Source organism: Megascapheus bottae, chromosome 15, assembly GCF_031878675.1.
Source record: "Megascapheus bottae isolate mThoBot1 chromosome 15, mThoBot2.hap1, whole genome shotgun sequence".
NCBI lineage: Eukaryota > Metazoa > Chordata > Mammalia > Rodentia > Geomyidae > Megascapheus > Megascapheus bottae.
The window spans coordinates 19,922,906-19,946,393 of record NC_143523.1 but is presented as its reverse complement, the minus strand read 5'-3'; the positions used below and the strand labels follow the sequence as shown (position 1 = coordinate 19,946,393).

At 48.9% G+C, this 23,488-nt stretch overlaps 1 protein-coding gene across 4 annotated transcripts in view; it reads right to left on the bottom strand.

Annotated features, from left to right (window-relative positions):
• The window catches only part of Sh3pxd2a (SH3 and PX domains 2A), a 184,934-nt gene that overhangs the window by 86,475 nt on the left and 74,971 nt on the right, over window positions 1-23,488 (bottom strand). For all 4 annotated transcript variants that reach the window (XM_090345954.1, XM_090345955.1, XM_090345951.1 and 1 more), the window contains exons 4-5: window positions 12,364-12,440; window positions 2,731-2,822 (exon numbers count right to left, since the gene is read on the bottom strand). In XM_090345954.1, coding sequence (XP_090202080.1) covers window positions 2,731-2,822; window positions 12,364-12,440 — 169 coding nt within the window. The remainder of the gene's footprint in view (window positions 1-2,730; window positions 2,823-12,363; window positions 12,441-23,488) is intronic.

Genomic DNA, 23,488 nt, shown 5'->3' with positions numbered 1-23,488 from the left:
TCCCTGCTTCTCCTGGGTCCCAAGGCCAGGTGGGCTGGGATGCTCAAGGAGATGTCTCACTGGGAGGAGCAGACGAGGCAGGGCATTCCCAAGGGGGCTCAAGCTTCCTGGCTGCGGGCAAGGTGGCCCTCTGGGCAGGTCGGAGGGGAAGGGATGACTCTAATCTGGCCAGTGCCTCCCACCTCTCACCCCAGACCCCTCTGAACACAGGGGCATTGTTTTAGGCCCCGACAGAGGGTGGCTCTGTGGTTCGGAGGCTGAGAACAAAAGCCAGTGTAAGCGGGGTTCTGTTCCTCTAGTGCAATTTCAAGAATTTAATCAAGATCTCAGTTTGCTTGAGCAGGAAGAAATGGACTGAGGAGACAGGCCTGGGCCCAGAGCCGAGAGGGGTCAACTGAGAGCACAGAGGGATGCACTAAGTGCCAGTGCCAGTGGGCTCTGCCTAGGAGGTGACCATGGGTTGAGAGCTCCAGCTCCTGGATAGAACCAAGTAATTAAAAGACCTCCATGGAATTTTTCTGCCTTCCTATCATGTGAGTATATAGTGTGAAGATGGCTGTGGATGAAGGAAGCAGGTACCTATCAGACACTGAATTTAGAGACACCCTGAGCTAGGACTTCTAGCCTCCAGAACTGTGAGAAATAGACTTGTCTGGTTCATAAGCCACCAAGCTATAGTATTCTGTAACAGCAGCTCAGGAAGGTTAAGGCATATACTATCCTCAAAAGGAAAACAAATGACAATGGGACTGTTTGATCTCAGCCTGCTCTGGCTGGTGACAGAACTTTAAGAATGAAGAAAGAGAGGGTGGGGGGGGACTAGAACTGTGGTAAAACGTCTGAAAGCCAGCTCATGAGAATTATGTCTTGGCTCATCCATTTGCTGAATGGATTAGCTACTTCATTCTGAGTCTTAGTCTCCAAAGAAAACAACATCGCATGTCTACCTTGAAAATGGAATGACATCAACCACTTACTGGCCAGATATTCCCTGAGTTCCTGCGGTGGGCCAGGCACTATCCTGGGCCCTGGGTGCTTTGGCAGAGATCAGAACAAGTCAGGTTCCTATTCTCCTGGAGCTTGACACTCCAGCAGATGGGTCTAGGAATTAACTCAGTAAGTATCAGTCTTCCTGGGCTGCTATAACAAAATGCCTTATTCTCAGTGATTTGGTAACTTAGTAATCAGAGATTTCTTGCTCACTGTTCTGGAAGCTAGAAAGTCCAAGATGAAGGCACCAGCAGGTCTGGTTTCTTGTAGATATGACATTTTCTAGCTATATCCTCACATGTCAGGGAAGCCCAGGGGGTTCTCTTAAGCCTCTTACACAAAGGTAGAGACCTCATGACTTGACCACGTCCCTTAACGGCCCAACAGCTGCTGCTGCTACTACTACTATTATTACTACTGCTACAGTGCAAGAGCTTTGGGGACAGCCACATTCTAGTCATAGGAGTCAGGTCACAAATGCAGAAGAAAGAGGACACAGGATGGGGGAGAGTAAGCACCTTGGTATTTTTAAATAGGAAGATCGGAGCTAGCCTCTCACTGAGACACTATTTGAGAAAAGACTAGAAAGAGGTATGAGAAGCAAAGAACTAATCTACAAGAATGTCAGATTTGGGGCATGTGCCAGGGCTCCCAGAACATCCTTCCAGGGTGGGGGAGAGGCATGGGGATGTACAACCACTGTGTGCTCTGGGCAGGCAGATCTAAGGTGTCTGTGATAATCACCTCTCTATGTTGGGCTGACGGTCTGGAAGAGCTGCTGCTGATAGACGGCTCCCTCTCCACCCCCCGCCCCAGAACTCAACAAAGGAATCCAAGCCAAAGGCTGCTGCCCACTGCCCCCATGTCTGAGCTGTCCAGATCTTGTCCTCCTTGTAAGGTAGCCAGGGAGCCCTTCCCCCACCGCAGCCCCATAAATTCTCCAGCGCCCCTGCAGCAGCACACTTGAAAGATGCCGGGGGTTATCTGCAGAATTCCAATTAAATCCACAGGCTCTGATAATTTGATAAGCCACTCCACAGTCGCCTTGGAGTCAAAATATGCTGTTACTCGATCTGTGTTTATGTTTCAGGAAGGAGGGAGGGGGTGCGCTCCATGGCCTGGGAAGGTGCAAGCGGACCCTGGAGGGAGGGGCAGGCACTTGGCTGATGGACGTCAGGCTGTCAGCTGAGGGTCACATTCGGGGCCTGGGTTCTATCACAGCGGGTACTCTGAAAGTAGAGCTCAGAGAGGCAGTGTGGAGGCTAGGCCAGGGCAAGGGGAGAAGAAACCATCCTGGCCTCTCTTGCCCACGGCCTATGCCACAGCCTGGGTCTCCAGGCTGCCTGAAGACTGGAGGAATTCCTGTTCTTAGGGGCACCTCTTGACATACTGGTGGTAGACCAGCACAAGTAACCAGTACTACCTCAAAAAAAAAAGGCCTAGGCCACCGTTCCACTGGGCGGAATCTTCATGAATAGCAACGACTACTAACCTGCAGTGACATCTAAATGGCAGAACCTTTAGATGCTCCATTACAGCCTTATGATCTAGGAAGAGTTTGCAGGACAACCTGCTTCCCAAATGCAGACCCTCATTTGCTAGGTAAATGAGGAAACCAAGAGCCAGACGCTGGTAGACACTCTTGGCCTCCCCTCCACTGTGCCCTCACATCCTCGGCCTCCCCAGCCAACCTCCACTTCGGCTCATATCTCCGAAGGAGAGGCCCAAGCTACTACTCACTCTTTCGGGGGGTTGACATCCTCAGGTCGGGTCTCAAAGAACCGGAAGACTTCATCACATTGTGAAATGTGAGGTGGTAGCCGGACCAGTGCCTGTGAACAGACAGGAAGAAGGGATATTAGGTACAGCAAACTGAGATGGGAAAACTCTAAACAAGGTCAACTCAGCCAACAGAGATGAAAAGGGTCAAGGATGGTGCCATAAAATAACACAGTCCAGGGTCTGAGAATGTGGCTTCATGGTAGAGTACTTATGTAGCATGCATGAAACCCTGGGTTTGATTCCTCAATACCACATATACAAAAAGACTGGAAATGGTGAAGTGGTAGAGTGCTAATACCCAGGCCCTGAGTTCAAGTAGTAGGACTGGCAAAAAAAAAAAAAAAGAATGAAACAAAACACAGTCCATCTGGGTGCCTGTGGCTCACACCTGTAATCCTAGCTACTCTGGGGACTGAGATCTGAGTACCATGGTTCAAAGCAAAAACTAGAAGTGGCACTATGACTCAAGTGGTAGAACACTAGCCTTGAGCTGAAGAGCTCGGGGACAGCACCCAGGCCCAGAATTCAAGCTCCACAACCAGAAAAAAAAAAAAAGTATCAATCAACTATTCTGCCAACAATTTCAACCAACCAGTCCATAAAACAGCCAACCAAGCAACAAAACAATAACCTCTGAACCCTCCTAGGTGTGAATCCTGAAGGAATTTTCTGGGTCCAGAGAAAAGGTCCAGGATTTATAATCCAACAATCAAGGTCCCGATCTCCCACTCAGCACACTCTAGCTGGGCCATAGCATGTTCCCTAGATCTTGACCACACCATGAATGGCTTAATGCCAAGCTGCAAACCATTAGCAAGGACTCCAGGATGCTAGGATGGAGTCTGCTAGGCCCTAAGAGGATGACGGTGGGAGGGAGGGAGGAAGGTGGGCATGAACCAGGCTAGCAGGGTTGCAGTGTTTGGACAGCAGAGAGGAGTGGAGCAAGCATTCAAGCAGCATGAGTGAAGGCAAGGAAGTGCCTAGCACACGCCTGGGCAAGGCGATGGCGAGAGCTGGGGCTGCAGCCTGTACTTCATGCCTCCCAGCCAGGGCTACAAGGGTGCTTGGACCTGATCCAATCCAAAGAGAGGGATGGTAAGTGTGGAGGGAGCCTGGCTGTGGCCCTGCTTCCTGGGCCCCTCCCTCCAGTAGGTACAGGGGAAAATACTAGCACATAGAAGGATCACTTGGACCAAACAGACAGGAGAGATCACTACCAAAACAGAGCTGACAGATAAGGACAAGAGAAGCTAGAGTTAGAGCCAGAAAATAGAAAGAACCCTAGGACTGGAAGGGTCAAGAAGGAAAGGAGTGTGAGATGCTGATAAAGACTCCTGGTCCATTAAATGGGACCCTGTCATATGCCTGTGCCTCCCTACACCAGGCCCTGCTTCAGAACAATACCCTAGCGGCTCCCTGCCAAGCACAAGTCCTCCACTGTGTCACTGGTGGAAAGACCACATGAACATAACATACAGACACATACAAACTTTAGTCTCTTCTGTTGATTATGTTCTCAGATTCTAGCAGAGTACCTGGCACTAACATTGTTGGATAAATGAATGAATGAATGTGTGAATAATGGATAAACAAATAGAGCTTTGGTATTCAGAAGGGCAATATCTGATCACAGTGGGATCATGCTGCACAAACAGTGTTATAGAACAGGGGAAGAGAAAAAAACCATTTGAGTCTATCACCCAGCAGTGGGCATTGTACCAGGAGACTCTTCTCCATGCCAAACCCATGCCCAGGCAAGATGGAACACGATGTGACAAGACCACAGTTACAAGTGGGGGTTTCCATGGGTCACCAATATCTCCATGGGCAACCAGGAAATAGAAAAGAAAAATGAACATTATGTGTGCTAGTACCCCCTGCCAAGTACTTCTCCATGCCAGGCCCTGAACCCTGCAAACATCCCACAACAGCGATACCTGGGCACTCCTGCAACAAGGAATCAGGAAGACATGACATGCCCTCAACAGTGCATGTCTATTGATGAGTCACCCTATTTAATCTGGGGGTAGAGACCTTTGCCTCCTCTTGTGGTGGGGACACTGAGGCAATAGGGTGAAGCCATATATAGGGTAAGAGGCAGAATCCAAGCCTCGTGCTCAGGACATGGTGTGATGGGCAGGACCTAAGCTGTAGGGTTAGGCTAGGGGGAGGCGTAAGCCCCAAAGGCTGCTCATTGGCACATAATATATAAGGAGTATGCTGTTTCCTCCTGCAGGAAGAGTAGAAAGAGGGGGAAAAGAAAAACTGAGCGAAAGAGGCAGAGACAGATGGCAGAAAGGGAAATAGAGAAGAAAATGGAGGAATGCTAGGGTTGCTGGGAATGACAGGAGGCAGGACAAGGCTGTGTGCAGTCGCTGCCTGATGGGGTGAGCTCTCTGCAGCAAAGAGGGAGCAGGTAAGGTTTCAGCTGGCCCTCAGTGCCTGCACTCCTGGCTCAGTGCTGCCCCTACCCTGGGCACAAACCCCAGTACCACAGTGAACAGAGGGGCTCTTCATGCGGACAGAAAGCAGCATGGGGGCAGAAGACGCGTGGGCCATGAGGGCCTCAGACAAAGAGGCCTTTCGTGGCAGCATCTTTACTTAATAGGGAGCCCATAGGGAGCGCAGGGAGGCTCCTGATTGCAGGCTGACAAGAGGCTCCCAGCCCAGTGCCACTGCCTTCAGAGCTGCTGCCAGACCCCGTTCTGGCCAAAACCACTTGGCAAGGGAAGCTGCTGTTGAGCTGTCTGTTTCTGGGCTGGGCCCACAGTCATTGCTAGAGCTGGGAAACCCTAAGCCTAGTGCCGAAGGTGGCAGGGTGGGGGCCAGCTATCAAGTAGGCTTGAGGGTGGCATTGGCCCAGGTCTCAGATCAGCTAGAAGACACACATGGTACAAGTGACTTGAGCCAAGCAGACATGGGATTGAATCCTGGTTCCACTGTTCACAGGCTGTGTGATACTGGATGTGTTGCCTGCCCTCTCTCGGTTCTGTACATTGAATCTACCGTGCTAACTACTGCCTGTTAAGATGGGTACAATGAGCCAGCACGGTGCCCAAGTAAATGCTGTTCTTGTTCACTGTTATAATATTATGGTTGCCATCATTGTGTGATTGTGTGTGTGTGTGTGTGTGACAAGGGTTTGCTAGGCAGGTGCTTTGCCACTTGAACCGCACCTCAGTTAGCCATCATTTTTAAAAAGTGAAAATGGTAATACATAATAGAGAAGCACCAGAATGGGCCTCAGGGGACCCCCAACCCTAGCTCCGGTTCTGCCATTATATAGTTGCTGTCGTTACATAGTTGCTGGATGACCGGGGCAGCTCACTTACCCTCCCTGGCTGTCAATTCTTTGAGGATCAAATAGCCTAGCTGGAAGGTTCCCCATCACCCCTAACCCCCCAGCTAGGCCTTGGGGGCCACCATGCCTATTGGAATAGAAAAGAATCTGAGAAGTCCTGCAGAAACTTCGTTTAAACCAGCATGGATTCATGTCAATGACATCCTGGGGAACTGAGTGGTCTAAACGTCACAGCAACTTTAAGAGAAGGGTGGGACCAAGTTCACAGAGGAAATAAAAGGTTAAGTCATTCTCCGAGGCCACACACTACACTAGTAAGGACTAGAATCCTCTGTCAGATATGGGAGCCCAGAGCCCCATGTCTGTGCAGCCTGCTGCTCTCGTGCATCCAGCTTTCCTTTCAGGTCAGCAACAGCCCTGTGACAATCCAGGACACATGGCCCAGTGAACCAGGGCAGAGATGCTCTGATGGTCCTTTCAGCTCCATGGGCTCTAGATTTGTGGCTCTAAGCCTGCCAGTGGCACCCTGACCACTAAGCCTGTCTGATCCAGCAATCAATGCCAAGAGTAACACAGTCTTTCTATAGATCTTGACTCGGGTGAGGGCAGCTGAGGGCTCTGGGATACAGGACAGGGAGAAGGCAGCATGAGCCTAGCCTCATCTCCCAGCATGGAAGGGTCTGGGTGTCTTAGGTGTTTCACACATACCCCCTTTCCAGCCCAGCTAGCCTGTGATGGGAAGGTACTGCAGGCAGGGGATGTGCAAGGTCCAAGCACCACTACAGATGTGGCCAGTCTTGCCAATGATCACTTTTCAGTCCTTCACTGCCCCAAGGTCTCCACGCCTGCCCCCGACTCCAGGTCATTTTCTCAGCACCAGGTGTGGTTTGGCTGTGGAGTGTATCCGGGCCCTCCATTCACACCAAGGGGTGAGAGTCTGGTCTGTGGAGATGCATGTGGGCACACTGCACGGGAGGAGCTGACTTCATCAGATGCTCCTGCCTCAGATCCACCCCCTTCCACAAAGTCCACCACCCCAAGGTGCAGGAGGGGAGCTGGAGTCAGCCTGCTTCACCTCCCTCTGTGTCTAGCCCATGGCATGACCTCCAGTCTGCCAGGCTGATCCTTCCAGGGAAAGCTGGGGACTGGGGAATTTCTGTATATCACAGAATCGGAAGGACCAAATAGGAGCTCTTATTTAATGTTATAGTATCTAACTCCAGTGGCAGCTGAAGCCATTTCCTAGGGACCCTAGAATGCTGAGGCCAAGAGGGCAGGTCACCTCTGAAGTAATTTCCTTCTAGTGATCTATCTTATCAGTAGACTCTGGCTAGACGCTCCTTGGGGCCAGCTTTCTGCTTGCTAATGACCAGAGGAAGATAACAGGGTGGCCTTGAGGAATTCCTTGTTTGGGGGTAGAGAGAATACCTAGAAGTTAGTGTCCCACACAGCAGAGGTATGTATGGAGTTCTCTTTTGGGGGGGGTCACAGAATAGTGGGGGAGTCAGCTTCTCTAGTAGTAGTACAGCTGCAAAGCTTCTCCCAAGAGGCCACTATGAGCTAACTGCATTCCTAGTTGGTTTGCAAACAGGCTGACTAGACTACAGGATGTTGTGGAGAGACCCAAGCAGCACTAGGAGGCAGCCCAGAGGGCCAGGCTGAGAGGCTCAGCCCTTAGCTATGGCTGGGTCTCTAAGAAGAACACGAGTGCTGGCAGCTTTCTTGCTAGGAAAGACTTGGAAACCCCATTCTTGGATCTATTAGGGAAAAGGAGAGATTTGACCAGATTCTACCAGGCTCCTCCAAACACAAGAATAGTCAGCCTTCCCTTGCCTCAGGCTCTCAGCACCACACCTCCTAGCCTAGGCATGTCCTCAGAATGAGGACCAAAGGACAAATATCACCTTCCCTAAGGGGAACATCTGCGGAAAAATCTGTGTGGAAAAATTCTATCTAGAGCAGGCGGTGCTGTGGCTCACGCCTGTAATCCTAGCTACTCAGGAGGCTGAGATCTGAGGATTAGGTTCAAAGCCAGCCTGGGCACTAAAGACAATGAAACTCATCTCCAATTAACCACCAGAAAATGGAAAGTGGCCCTGTGGCTCAAGGGGTAGGGCAGTAACCTTGAGTTGAAGAGCTCAGGGACAGTGCCCAGACCCAGAGTTCAAAACCCATGACTGACCCCCCCCCAAAAAAAATTTCCCACCTAGGGATACAGACTACTTGGGACTAGTAATCTCTATCACATAAAAGCCTTAGTTTCCAGTCTGTGACATAGATATAATAGTGAATGAGTTTGAGGGCTGGACCTGATGATTCATATCTACAATCTCAGCTAATCAAGAGGAACATCCAAAAGGTAACTAGCCTGGAAGAGGGGGAACAGGGGAATGGGGGGTGGGGGGATGGGGGGGCAGCCAGACCATATTTTAAAACCAAACCAGGGCCAGGGATGTGGCTCCAGTGATGGAGTAACTGACTAGGAAGTATTACAAGACTCTGAGATAAAACCTAGAAACTCAATAAATAAATAAATAAACAAACAAATAAATAAATAAAGGCGATCAAGTCCAAGAGAGATGCAGGAAGTATTCTGCCCTTCAGTGCTGGCCTCTGGGTATGCTCATACTTCTGGCCTCTGTCTGACTAAACTGAACTCCTCACCTCCGGGGGAAAAAAAGAATTCAAACAAGCTCAGCCATGAGGGAAGCTTGATCTAGTCACATAGGCCAGGAAACAGACTCATGAATAAAGGCCTTAAACATGCCACACATGAGTTGACCATGCTAGAACATTCTCTTCTGTCTGTCTGTCTGTCTGTCTGTCTGTCTCTTGCTCTCTCTCTCTCTCACACACACACGCACACACACACACACACACACACACACACACACACACACACACACGCACACGTACACCACTGGCACAGGAACAGGGTAAACAGAGTCACGTAGGAAATACTGAATCTAGCTCCCTCAGTACAGCTCATGCTCCCTAATTAGCTCAAAGTCTTCAACTTGATCAGGCCCCAGAACCATTAGATTATAATCACGTGTCCCTGTTGCCCATTAAATTGATTTGCAAAGTTGAAGAAATGCATTTGGAGCTCTTCTAGATAAATACCTGGCCCCCAAGTGTCACACAAAACAATTGCCAAGGTGGTACGTTGTAACCAGATCATGGTGATCACCACGTCAGCTCCATATACATATATAAAATGAATAATGAGATCTGAGCTGTCACTGTGTCAGTTCCACAAGATGTGGGCTAGTCATCCAGTGCAGGGAGCCCCAAGTCTGGGGGATCCAGTGTATGGTCAGACTTTCCACATCTGAGTGCAGAACCAGCCTTGCAATTCAAGATGCACTTGAACTTCCCACCCAACCCCACACTGTCCAGTATGTCTGAGAGAAGACACTGGCCAGCCCAGCTCAGCTGGATATATGAGGAACTGCAAATAAAGGCCTCAAAAGCTCTGAGCAACATGTGTCCAAGTATAGGGACAGACAAGGAGTGTCTGGCCATGGAATGGGCATCAAATGACACTGGTTATAAAGGTGGTTAGTAGGCAGTGATGCTTAATAACCAGATATTAGATGGGGATGGGGTGGGGAGCGGCGACACAGAGCTGTGAAACATAATGCTAAGTAACAGTGATCACTGACCACTGCTGGCTTATCCCCACTGACCCTTCCAAGATCAGTGGGTTTCTCAGACAATTAGAGCACAGATCCCAGCTTTCTAGTTCAGCAGAATTAAAGGTCAGTGCGTACAGGCCCCATTCTGCCACATTCTCAGAGTAAATGCCAGGCCTACTGATGGCTGTCTGGTGCCCAGCACCCCAGATATAGCTCCCACCCATATAATCAGGTTAGGAGGCCCAACTAGCAGCAGCACACACAGAAGCCCCAGAGCCCGAGGCAGGAGCCATGTTCAAAGCTCAGAGTTCCAGATAAGATACTATCAGTTTCCTTTCCACCCAGTGAAGGAGATGCCTCCCCCACCCACCCCAGTCCCAGCAGATGCTCTGGGCTCCCCAGCTCCTGGACTAGGTTGATTTGTGTCATAAATCCCAGCTGGAAACTCCTGCCCTCTGCCTCGCCTCCATTAGCTTTGCCATCTATTTAACTTGAGAGAAAGGAATAAAAGCTTAAGCGGCAGCCATCAGTTTAACTAGAAACAGTGAGTAGCTTTTAAAGAGAAAAGGGAATATTGAGAGAGACATCTGGTTCAGGGCAATTCATCCAATTCTTCATCAGGGCATCCTTTTAGGACAAGGCATGTGACCCAAGCATAGCCTACACAAAATTCAAACTTGGGTTTAATGGGAGGTAAATGGGAGAGCTTGTCTTCCCAGAGGCTTAAGAATGCCAGTTAATTTAACAAGTCAGTTCTGATTTAGCCACTTTTATGGCTAAGAATAATGATTCAGAATTATAAAATATTATGTGTGAGTGTGTGAGTGTGAGTGTGTGTGTGTGTGTGTGTGTGTGTGTGAGAGAGAGAGAGAGAGAGAGAGAGAGAGAGAGAGAGAGAGAGAGAGACAGACAGACAGACAGACAGACAGACAGATAACAGAGACAGAGACAGAGATGGAGACAGAGAGTGAGATTGAGGGTATGTTCCAGTCGTGGGCACTGTCCCTTAACTTTTTTTTTCAACGCTAGCTCTCCACCATTTGAGCCACAGCTCTACTTCCAGCTTTTTGGCTGGTTAATTGGAGGTAAGAATCTCATAAACTTTCCTGCCCAAGCTGACTTCAAACCACAATCCTCGGATCTCAGCCTCCTGAGCAGCTAGGAATACCGATGTGAGCCATTGGCCCCCAGCTAAAATATTCTTGAGACAGATTTCACAGTAAGCTTTGTTTAATTAGAAGAAAGTTTTTTAGCTGGGAGCAGTGGCTCACGTTGGTAATCCTAGCTACTCAGGAGGCTGAGATCTGAGGACCAAGGTTCAAAGTCAGCCCGCTCACAAAAGGACCAGAGCCTCTTATCTCCAATTAACCTCTAGAAAACAGGAAGTGGGGCTTGGCTCAAGGACATGGCAGTAGCCTTGAGCTGAAGATCTCAGGAACAATGCCCAGGCCCAGGGGCAGGGTGGTGGGTTTGAGCTGAAGAGCTCAGGGACAGTGCTCAGGCTGAGTTCAAGCCCCATGACCACCCCACTCAAAATAAATAAATAAATAAAAGAAGCAAGTTTTTTAGCTACAAAACAATTTTGTTGTTGTTGTGGTAGGGATGGATCCCAGGGCAGTAGGTACATTAAACAATCATTTATCATTGAGCCTATCCAGAGCCCTTGGTTTTTCTGAGACAGGGTCTTAGTATATAGCCCAGGTTAGCCTTGATCCTATTGGCTTCTGCCTCTCAAGTGCTGATGTTATAAGCATGCACCATCCTATCTCACTTAATTACAAAATTCTATTTCTGTAAAACCACTGGCTTGAAGAGTAAAATATTAAGTTATTTAATCCTTTTTTAAATTTCCCATCTTTGTTTGATTTTATATTTTTCATCTTCTTTCACTCCCCCTTTCTTTTTCTCTCTCTTTCTCGCTCATGGTAGGAGTTAAGTCAAGACTTCACTCACTGTAGGCAAGCATTCTATTACTGAAATACCCTAGTCCTTTATTTGTTCTTAATAGTACTTTTTAATGTACTTATGTAATATAAATGCTTGAGCTTTGTAATAATAGATAAAACATCTATTGAATACTCCCCTGAGCCAGGTACTGTGCCTGCTGAGTGTCCACTCCATGCCCATCACTACCCTCTACAGAGAGGACCTTTCTCCTTCCTTCTTCACAGGGGAGGAAACTGGGCTCAGAGAAGTTGAATAACTTGTCCAGAGACCATGTGCCAAGGACAAGGAAAGGCAGCTTCTCAGCCTTACTCCAAGGGTCCCAGACTGCTAGCACTCCAAAAAGACAGCACTTCAGGTCCAGTGCCTCAAAAGAGGAAGAGGAAAAAGGCAGAAAGACAAATGGGCTATGACATAACAGAGCTCTGTGAAACCTGTTGTTCTTGCTCTTCTGTTTGCTCTTTGACATTAGCTGTTCTGTGTGTGTGTGTGTGTGTGTGTGTGTGTGTGTGTGTGTGTGTGTGTGTGACACAGACAGGGTGACCCTTCCCTGAGAGACACCCACTCCCACCCCACAGGCCAGAACAATGGCAAGCTTTAGCTAGGCTTTGTACCGGCAGCCTCCCTCCTCACAAATGGGCAGCCCCTCAGGCAGAGGACACACCTCCTCCCCTAATCCTCCCCACCCCACCCCTAACCCACTCTTACCCGGCAGTATTCATCGATGGGCTTCAGTCTCTTTACAGCCACGTCCCGGATGTGGCTTCTCCGGAAGAGGATCTTGCCTGGAAAAGAGACATTTGCTTGTGAGCCCCTGATTCTGGTTACAGCAGCCACAGGAATCCTCAAATTCCCTCACTATTATTTCTCAGCATCTCAACTGGCTACCACCTGCTACTTCTACTTCTGCCCGCACCCCCCCCCCCCCGCCATCAAGGAAAGAAGAGGAAGAGGTCACCTTTCCGAGGGGATAAGAGTTGCCCAAGGTTGAGTGCCCAAGGCCTGTCCCTGGAGGCTGCCATCTTGGATGTGTAGGACAAGTTGTCAAAATCACTGGGTCTGAGTCTCTGGCAGGATCCATGCCTGACGTGGACATGGCTCTCCAGTGACCTCACAAGTAAATATCCAGCATGGCCCAACCCACATGCTATGTTTTGTGTTCAGGCCCATCCCTCCTTGAGAAATCAGCATTCATTTCTGCCAGCCAGGCAGGAATTCCTATTCCTAGATTAAGTGGGTGGCTATTTCCAGGGCGGTACGAGCTAACACCAAGGGATACTGGCTGCCCTAGCCCGCCCCAGTGTTCACACAGCCTGATGCCACTCAGGCTGCTTGCCAGAGGACTGAGATATCTCCTTAGAGAGGTATGGGCAAGGTTCCTGGAGATGCCAGTGCCTCAGATTTGGTGTGATAAACAGATCAACGTATACTTCTTTTCCAGTCTGTTCAATTTAGCCACTTCATGTGTGTATGTGTATGTGCACACACATGCAGTACTGGGTATGGAACCTGGGGCCTTACACATGCTAGATAAGCATTCCACTATTGAGCTACAGCCTCAGCCTAGTGCACTGAATTTAGAATCTGAATCCATTAGTCCTTGTGTGTCTGTTATAGTGGCTGTCCATATCTGGGGCCAATGCCCCTTTTACACAAGGTTTTCCTTAAGGATTGGTTAGACTTAGGAATAATCTTCCTTTTCTTAGAATGTACATAACACTGACATTGGCTTTTTTCTGCTGTGTGTTATAGCATAGGTGGGGCCTGCCTGTACAGCCTGGCGTGTTGTGTGATGAAGACTCACTGAGAATTATAGATCACATCTGTCATTGTCCCAGTCTGCCCTGCGGCCCTCTGGAGAAGCCCTCTCCACTCCCCATCCTTATGGAGCTGGTAGTGCTAACCACACCCCCTGGCATGGCAATGGGTAAACCTGAGACTCAGCCTAATGAACCTGACTCACAGTGATTGTCTTGGGTATGGGCAAGGGGACTTGATCTGGGCCAGTGAAGGCCAGCCCTGACCCTTTCTCTCACAACCATTAAGCTGATGCCATGAAAGCTGGGAGCTTCTGCTAGCCAACATTATTAATGTCTGGTACATGTGGGAGGCAATCTCCAGGTGAGGGAGAATAAGGCAGGGGATAGAGAATGATCACAGACAGCTGAGCATGACCCTACCAGGGACCTCCAGGAGGTGACAGAACACAGAGGGTGAGGTCTCCTCATGGAGGCTGGGGTGTTTATATAACAACCCTCTCTTATTCCCAAAGGCTGCTCCTGAGGGCACTGACTCGGATGCTTCTGGCTACGTGGACTCCTTCAAGTGGAGCCCTCCTTGTGCTAGGAAGCAGGCCCTGGCAGGCAGAAGGCCATTGAGGGGGACTGGGGTCATGAAAGCAGCTGCTGTAGCTATGAATGACTTCCCTGTCCCGGCAGGACGGGTCACCAGCCTGCCTAGGCCAGTGAGAACACCCATGTTCAGGGCAACATGTGTAACTTAGTCCCCATGTGTCTTTGCACACTTGGTCTGCAGTTCTTTCTTCCTGTCTGCTCACTTAGCACAGGCTGGAGACACAGCACAGTATGTACTTGCTGGTGCCTCAGTTTCCTTCCACAAAACTCCTCAGTTTCCAGGAGTCAGAGGGCATTCCCAACCCTGCAGATAGCACTGTGCAAACTGTCATGAAGCAGACAGCTCTGCTGTGTGCTCCTCTAAGAAGGAGATAAAAACTGTTTTCCTAAAAACAATAGAGACTCTTGCCATTTTGGGGGGGGGAATACTGTCACAGACTTGTTATCTCTTATTTCTTGGTCTCCTTTGTTTTGGCTTGGGGACAACTTTGTGTACAGTCATGGGTGTGGGGGGCAGGAGACAGACACCGGATAGAAAGCAACAGCAGGTTTGAGGAGGTATCTCACAAAACCGACAGTAGGAAGGGTGGCTCTGGGCTGGACTTTCCAGGTGTTCCTCTGCACTGGAGGAAGCCCAGAGCCAATGACACTAACAGTCTAGGGGTAATTACAGAAGACACAGGGAGCCCACGGGGCCCTTTCCCTGCCCCCACCTCAAAGCTGGCCACACCTCTGCTTGAGCCTTGCATCGACCCCTAAAGAGGCAGATGTTGCTGTAGTCCAGTGGCAGAGACAGAAGTAAAAGTACAAGACAAGAAGTAAAAGAACAAGCAAGTAAGCAAGCAAACAAACACGACAGGTAAACATGTCAGCCTCCGTGGGCACAAGAGTTCAGAGAAGCAAGGGACGTGGAGGCAGGCATGCTGGCACCAGGGGCAGGGGCCCCGATGCCTCTGCAAGCCAGGCCACCAAGCCTCTGAGGTGACATCTCCCACACCCTCCCCACACCTAGGTGGGACTGCCTGTGGCTCTGGCGCCAGGTCGGAGGTTTTGGCTCAGGCTGCTTTCCCACCGGAGCTGCCCCCTTCCCCGCTGACATGGCCATAGGAGCCACCCTTTCTTCCTTTGCTCTGGTTTTGGCACAGTCACCCAAAAGGGGCGTGGGCAGGGAAGCCTGGAAGGAGTTCTACAGTCTCGATTCCTCTGTGAGAAATCCAAACCACATTTGGAAAGCGGAGCCCGAAACCGTGTTAAAGGGAAGTGGGGCGGGGGGGGGGGGGGGGAGTGGGGGGGGTGGAGGAAAATCCCCATTAAGGAAGCCCAGACCACAGGGCATTAAAGACTGCTTGTAAATGTTCTGCTGCCCCTTTATGGCAGGGCTGGCTGCTGCCTCTCTCTCTCTCTTCAAAGCCCAGCAGATGCTGCCCCAGAAAGTATCAGCAAGGCAGATGACACAGGGCTTAACTTGTTCCTTAAGGCTGAGAAGAACGCAGGCCTGGCAGTATTCAGGCATGAAGTACAGTACCTTCTTCGTGCCACCAGGGCCAGGCTGGGATGGTAGGACAAATACGGAGCAGGAGGCCCTGGTAGAGGTCCTGGGCTGAGCCAGGCTGACATTCCATAATCCTAGCTATTCAGGAGGCAGAGGCCTGAGGATCTTGGCTCAAAGTCAGCTGGGGCAGGAAAGTCCATGAGACTCTTATGTCCAATGAATTACCAGAAAACTGGAAGTAGGGTTGTGGCTCAAAGTGACAGGACACTGGCCTTCAGCAAAATAGCTCAAGGACAAGGCCCAGGCCCAGAGTTCAAGCTCCATGACTGACAAACAAGAAAAAGAAAAAGAAACCTGGGCTGAAGTCCTGTCTAGCCTGCAGCACTGTGGCCCTGAGAAGGGGCAATGAGTGCTAAGAGCAACTATGGCCTTTACTGCACTCTACTTACACCAGAGCTTGTCAGATTTCATGCTTAATCCTTGTAATAACCCTGAGGCAAGTACTTGGCCCAGGCCTGTTCCATCCAGCAGAGATAGCAGCTCAGAGAGGTTGAAGAGTGTGCAAAGTCACACAGCTGTTAAGTGTCTGAGCTGGGCTTTCTAGCTGTGGGGGGAGGGGCGCAGGGGGAGGAGTGGTGGTTAAGCATGTGACTGAAAAGTAACCCTGGCACCAAATCCAGACAGTCATTGAAGCTCAGACCCTCAAAAGCCGTGAGTGTCTTTGAGTTGTATCTGTGTGAGGGGAGAAAAGAAGAGCTAGCACACAGGCAAGCAGCATCTGCAGAGTCCTTGGTAGTAAGAGGGCTCCATGCCCATCAAAGACTGCAGAAGCAGACAGCACACCTGGATGCATCAGCCACGATGAGCTGAGCGACCTTCATGAACTAGGTGCATTTTCAACGGATGGCTGGGGTCCAAGTTTACCAGGAAACAGAAGGGCACTGGCCCCAGGGGAGATGAGGAGCTAGCCTCGGGCCCTCTTCTGGTCTAATTGGACAGATCTAGTCCTCTCCTCTTCAAAATAAGAGTGTCCGCAGGGCATAGTGCATGCACATACAGTCCCAGCTCCTCAGAAGGCTGAGGCAGTAGGGTCACTTGAGCCCAGCTGGAGATCTGCCTGTGCAGTGCAACGAGACCCTATGTCAAAAAGGAAAGGAAAGAGGAGAGAAAGAAAATAAATGCATTGTTATAAAGGCACATATAACTCTCTTCTCCCTGCCATAGTCCACTTCCGGTTTTCTGGTGGTAAATTGGAGATAAGCATCTCACGGACTTTTTAGAGCCCAGCCTGGCTTTGAACCTCAAGCCTCAGATCTCAGCCTCCTAAGTAGCTAGGATTACAGGCGTGAGCACTCCACCCAGCTGTTATTTATTCCTCAAAGACACCTATCCACAAATCCACTTATCCATCCATCAATCTACTCACCAACCAATCCACCCATCCACACATGCATGCATACATACATATATACACACACATATACATGCATGCATGCACACATACATACATACATACATACATACATATATACATACGCACGCATGCACGCATGCATGCATGCATACATTTACCTACCCATCTACCTATCTATCTATTCAGGGGAGTCTTGACTAGCACACTGGCATTGTATGGCATGGAACAAGTCAAAACCTATTTGTATCTGCCTCCTCAGACTGCAAAATAAGGGGCCTTCACGCATAACTTAGAGGCTACTGACCTGTAAGTGAACGAGTGTATAATGCCTCATAGAGGGCCCAGCCCATAATAATTGCTGGACGAGTGGTATCTCTTAGCTGATGATTTCAGGCCGGGGGTGGTAGGTACAATCTGGCCCTGTCTCATCCTTGCTGGCATATGGCAACCAAGTACCACAAACATTTCCTAGGTACTCAGTCTGTTCACCTGGCTTCGCCTCCAGGGTCCTGCCACACCCCTAGCTGCAGTCTTTCTCAGTCCTCCCACTCCCTATGAACTCACTGTGTCTCCACTGAGCTCCCACATCTCCTGAGGGTCACTCCTTCAATACCAAGCTTTGAACTACAGAAAAAGAACAGAAACCCCACCCCCACCTTGGGGCAGCCTTGGGTGAGTGTCCCCTCTCTACTTCTTGCCACCCCTTTCCACATACTCAGGGAAACAAACTTGCAGAAATCTACTGGGTCTCCCCAAAGCAATGCCATAACTCTCTGCTAGGAATGGTGATGCATGACTATAATCCCAGCAGTGAGGAAGAGTCAGCAGGAAGATCAAGGCAGCCTGGGTTAAAGTTAGATCCCATTTAAAATAAAATAGAATTATAACTCTTATAGCTGCAGCATGGAGTACCAAGGAAAAATTGCCTCTCAACACTGGCCTAGAGGTTCCCACACTCAGTATCCACTGCTAGGCTTAAGAGAAGAAATGAACAAACAAACAAAAACCCCAACACAGAAAACGGAAAGCCACACCATCCAGCTAAGGCAGTGGTTCAGGTGTGAACTGCAGGCCTGAGAGGCAGGTGTGACATGCCTGTGTTCTGGGAACACCTGTGTTCTGCTTCCTGGGCATCATTCTTGTCACTCACCCAATGGGGTGACAGGATAGAGTAGCTACAAGAAGCATGGAACAGGTTCCTGAGAGTCCTAGGGTGACTTTTATTGTTTCTTTTTCTTTTGTAAGGGAAGTTCTGCTACATTGGTCAGGCTGCTTCAAATCCTGAGGCTCCAATGACTTCAGTCCTAGTCTTACAGATAGCTGGGACTACAAAAGTGCATCACCACACTCAGTTCAGCCTAGGAAAGTCTTTATTTCCTGCTTGTCCTAGTCCTGTTTCTAGTCTTCTTCTCAGCAATGAGGATAAAATTCTTTCTTTTTTCTTTTCTGTTAGTTATGGGGGAACTCGGGGCCTGGGCCCTTGCTCAAGTCTAGCTAGTGTTCTACCACTTGAGCCATAGCACTACTTCTGGTTTTCGAATGGTTACTTGAAGATATAGAGTCTCACGGGGGATTTTCTGCCAGAGCTAGCTTCAAACCTCAGTCCTCAGATCTCAGCCTCCTGAGTAGCTAGGATTACAGGTATGAGCCACTGGCACCTGGAAGAATAATATTATTAAATGTAATTCTTGTTTAAAGCTTTCAGCTATAGCCCAGGCTCTGAGAATACAATCTAATCTAGCAGGACTTGGCTCCTCTCCTCTCCCTGGTGCTCATCTCCCATCACTGCAAGCATACCTAGCTGTGTGCCCACTGCCTGCTGCCCAGAACCTTGCCTTCAAATCCTAGCATATGTCACTCCTAGGCCTGGCCCACAGGAGGCAGATGGTGAGTCCAGAACCTCAGTCTGGGTGTCTCCCATCCAAGTACTAACCAGGCCCGACCATGCTTAGCTTCTGAGATCAGATAAGATCGGGCGCGTTCAGGGTGGTATGGCCGTAGTGGGTGTCTCATTCATACATACATACAGAGGCTGTCCTCATGGGGAGGCTGGGGTGGAGTGAGGGTAGACTCACCCTCCAGAACCAGGTTAACTCCGAGAGCAGCACCAGGGCCACACTGTCTGGGCTCCACACTGCGTGGTGTGGGTGTGGTGGGTGTGGAGGGCAGTGGCTTGCCCTCCTGTTAGGAACCAGAAATAAAGGGCCCCATTCAGCCTGGCAGCCTCAGCTCCTCCCCGAGGGGAGCTGCCCTCAGGAAAAGGGATGAGGATGCTAGGCAGGACAACCCCATGGAGAGGACTGAGTGCCACAGAACTGAGGTCTCTCCACAGCCAGTACCAAATTAGCCAGCCTTGTAGGGCATCATCTTGCAAAATGATGCCCCAGTGCCCCTCAGAGAAAATCCCAACTCCCACCTCAGGAGAGAAGCTGAGTAAAACCATAAAGCTAAGCAGTGTTTGAATTCCTGGTCCACAGAAACGATGTGAGATGACACACCACACATTTTCATTGTCTTATGCTGGGGCGGGGGGAGATTTTATATAGATGACTGAAATATAGGGGTGAGCACTGTTCTCAAGAAAGTGGGTGTCTCTGGGTTTCTTCACCCAGAGATATTTTGAGGGTACTGGTTACAAATAAAGATTCACAGAATCCGTCCGGACACCTCTAAATTAGAACAGAAGGAGACTGGGAGAGAATGAGGATTCATTTACCACCACCACCACCACCACCACACACAGAGGCCATGGCAGCCTAGGCCCAGAGCCAAACCTGACTGCTAGCTCTGGGCCTTCTTTACCTTGCTGCTCCGGTTACTTGTTTGAGACCTAAAAAAAGAATGGAGGCATGGTTCAAGTGGTAGAGCGCTTGTTTACCAAGTGCTAGGCCCTGAGTTCAAACCTCAAAACTGAGGAATAAAAAGAAGCGGGGTGGGGGGGAAGCCTCCTTAGCTCTGGCATTTCTCCTAGGCATCACAAAATGCAGTGTGTGCAGGACAGAGATGATGAACAGGGATAATAAGCGTGGGAGCCCACATCACCGTCTGCCAAACCAGCACCCTGGGAGGTGAGAAGAACCACTTGCGTGGCATTCTGTGGCTTAGAAAGAGTCTGCACAAAATGTCATTGAATTACCTCTGCAGACTGCAAGATCGGCAGGTCTGGGGCCTGCTCTATCATCTCTGCTACCTTTCAGGAACAGCCAAGCACAGGAGATGTACTGAGGGGTTTCCTTATCTAATAAGCATTCAGGTTTAGTGTAAACCAGGGACTAGACTCAGAACTTGGCAAATATTAACTCACTTTTCTCTCCCAATAGCCCAACAATGTAGACTCATGTCACTCCCCATTCAGCAAGACCAATGAGCATGGACAAGTTAAGTAGCTTGCCCCAGGCAGGACAGCTAGTAATGGGGCAGGATGGAGACTTGAGCCCAAGTAATCAGGCCCCAAGTTCCAGGAGGTTGCCTATTTCTTCCAAATTTCCGCTTCTAAAAATCCTTGCGATGGGGGCCAGAAGTGTGGCCTAGTGGTAGAGTGCTCGCCTGGCATGCACAAAGCCCTGGGTTTGATTCCTTGGTACCACATACACAGAAAAACCCAAAAGTGATTCTGTGGCTCAAGTGATAGAGCACTAGCCTTGAGCAAAATGTGTCCAAGGCCCACTGCCCATCCTTGAGACGGCTGGGCAATGGTGGCTCATACCTATAATCCTAGATACTCAGGAGGCTGAGATCTAAGGATCTTGGTTCAAAGCCAGCCCTGGCAGGAAAACCCATTACACTCATATCTCCAATTGACCATTAGAAAACTGAAAGTGGATCTGTGGCTCAAGAGGTAGCATGTCAGCCCTGAGGAAAAAAAAATGCTCAGGGACAGTGACCAAAGCCCTGAGTTCAAGCTCTAGGACTAGTACACTGTCTCCTCTCTCTCTCTCTCCCTCTCTCTCTCTCCCTCCCTCCCTTCTTCTCTCCCTCCCTCCCTCCCTCCCTCCCTCCCTCCCTCCCTCCCTCCCTCTCTCTCTCTCTCTCCATGTGACCACAGATAAAAGAAACAGCAGCTCAGAGGTAGTTTCTGGACGTTCCCATCTTGCACACCGCTGTGATAAAGGCCAGCTAGAGACCAAGCAGGGATACTCAGCTTTGCTGTGCATTGTCTGTTCACTAAGAAGGTTGACAGGTAGATAGATGGGTATGAGGACAGCAGTGAGGAGGGTGTTTGCAGAGGTAGACAGGTAGATGGATGTGAGAATGATGGTAAGGAGGGTGTTTCCCCAGCCCCAGGAGTGGCTTCTCTAGGCCTCATTGAGAAGATGGAAGCATCCCAAGAGACATCAACAGTGACTGAACAATTGTCCCTTACCACCCAGGCCTTGGTGATTTGTGACCCCCTGCTGCCTGGCCAGTATTCATGACTCCAGATACTTTGGAGAACTATTATTTATAGACCACATTCTATTTATATCTTCATTGAATTCCTAACTCTAGCAGCCCCCCCACCAAAAAAAAACATAACTGAGAGAGGGGAGGATAAGAAGTCTTTTTCACTAAGTAAGTCAGGGGCCAAGGTGAAGGTCAAAGTCTTGGCTATGTGTACTGTCTTTCAGCTAGAGTCGTGGGGAGGGGAGAGGGTGGGGACTCAAGACAAGGGGGCTTTCTAGACTTCTGAAGGAAATGGGGGGTGGGGACAGGAGGGTATGGGGAAGGGCACAAAGCTAGCCTTATGCAGAGACAGCTCCATTCTGCTGATACAGAGGGATCTGAGGCAGGCCTAGAAGAGCCCAGTTACCTTGAAATGTTTTCCCTTTCATATAATATTCCATCAGTAGACACTTATCCCTTTTGCCTTTGTGGCTTCTATATATATATATATATATATATATATATATATATATATATATATATGGATATATATATATATATATCAGTATCAAGTCCAATCCTTGCATATCACTGATGGAGAAATTCAGACAATGCATCAGGAAACTGAATGAATAATAGAAATCTACTAATAATGTACAGGAGACCATCTAAAAAGTGGAGAAAGGAACAGGCACAAAGAAGCTCAGGAGGTCCCGATACCTTCCATCTCCAAGTTTTAGGAATGAACAAATAAAACGATGGGATATTTCCCAAGGTTCTATTTCAGGCCCTAAATGAAAAATGAAAACTTTACGTCTCTTCACCACACATAGGAAAACAGGAGGAAAGCAAGCTTTCTTTCTCACCCATTTGTAGTCCTTGTTGAATTGTGGTTTGAGAACAGAATCTGTGGTATTGTCACTATGTGGTTAATTTCTAAGTGTATGTTTTCAAAGCCAGCTTTTCTAGTGGGTAATGATTTCCTTCTGGACACTATGCCTACAATTTCAGCATTTGCCACTAGGTGGCGGGTAAAAGTAGGGTAAGGTTAAATTTACAGGTAACTGCAACAACAACAAAAAAGTAACACTGACAACACTCAAGAATCTGCCATAGGAAAATGGTAAAATTGCCAGGTGCTGGTGGCTCACACTTGTAATCATAGCTTTTCACAAGGCTGAGATCTGAAGATGGTGGTTCAAAGCCAGCCCAGGCTGGAAAGGCTGTGAGATTAAACCGGAAGTGGCACTTTGATTCAAAGTAATAGAGTACTAGCCTTGATCAAAAGAGTCTGGGAATAGTTTCCAGGCCCTGAGTACAAACTAACCAACTGACCCCCCCAAAACAGAAAGGGATACTCACTATTGCTTAACCTCTAATAAATATGGATCTTAAAAACCTAAAACCTAAAACCATGTTTAAAGAAATTCAAACACCCTAGTGCAGGCAATATAGCTATTCTTTTATACCAAACTTGAGCTAATAATTTCCAGCTCAGTGCATCTCTGCAGCATGCCCCAGCAGGACACAGACAGTGATCCAGAGCTTGAGCTGGGTGTGGGTAAAGGACCTGGGTTCAAAGCCAGTTCTGGTTCCTAGTTAGCTAAGTGGCCTTTTTTAGCAAACCATGTACCTCTTTAGCCTTTTAGTCTTCCTGTATAAAACAGGTTTTCAGTCACTAAATTAAATAAAAGCAAATAAACTTCTTTGTATAATATCTTGCAAAAATATAAATTTAGTAAACATTAGGTACAGTGCTTTATCAGAAATGTTCTCTTGTTTACAATAGTTTTAATCTGTTCAAAGCATCTAAGAAGACCCTGAAACTTTCCCCCTGAAGCCAGTGTTACAGGAAGTTATCATTGAGGGCTTGGAGTGTAGTTTAGTGATAGCGTGCTTGCCTAGCATGCATGAAGTCCTGGGTTCCATTCCTAAGTACCACATAAACAGAAAAAGCCAGAAGTGGCACTGTGGCTCACGTGGTTTGAGTACTAGCCTTGAGCAAAAGAAGCTCAGGGAGGAGCCAGGAGTTTGGCTAAGTGGTAGAGTGCTTGCCTAGCATGCAAGACACTCTGGATTTGATTCCTCAGTATCATATACACTGAAAAAAGCCGGAAGTGGTGCTATGGCTCAAGATGTAGAACACTGGCCTTGAGGAAAGCCCAAGGACAGTGCTCAGGACCGGAGTTCAAGCCCCATGACTGGCGAGAG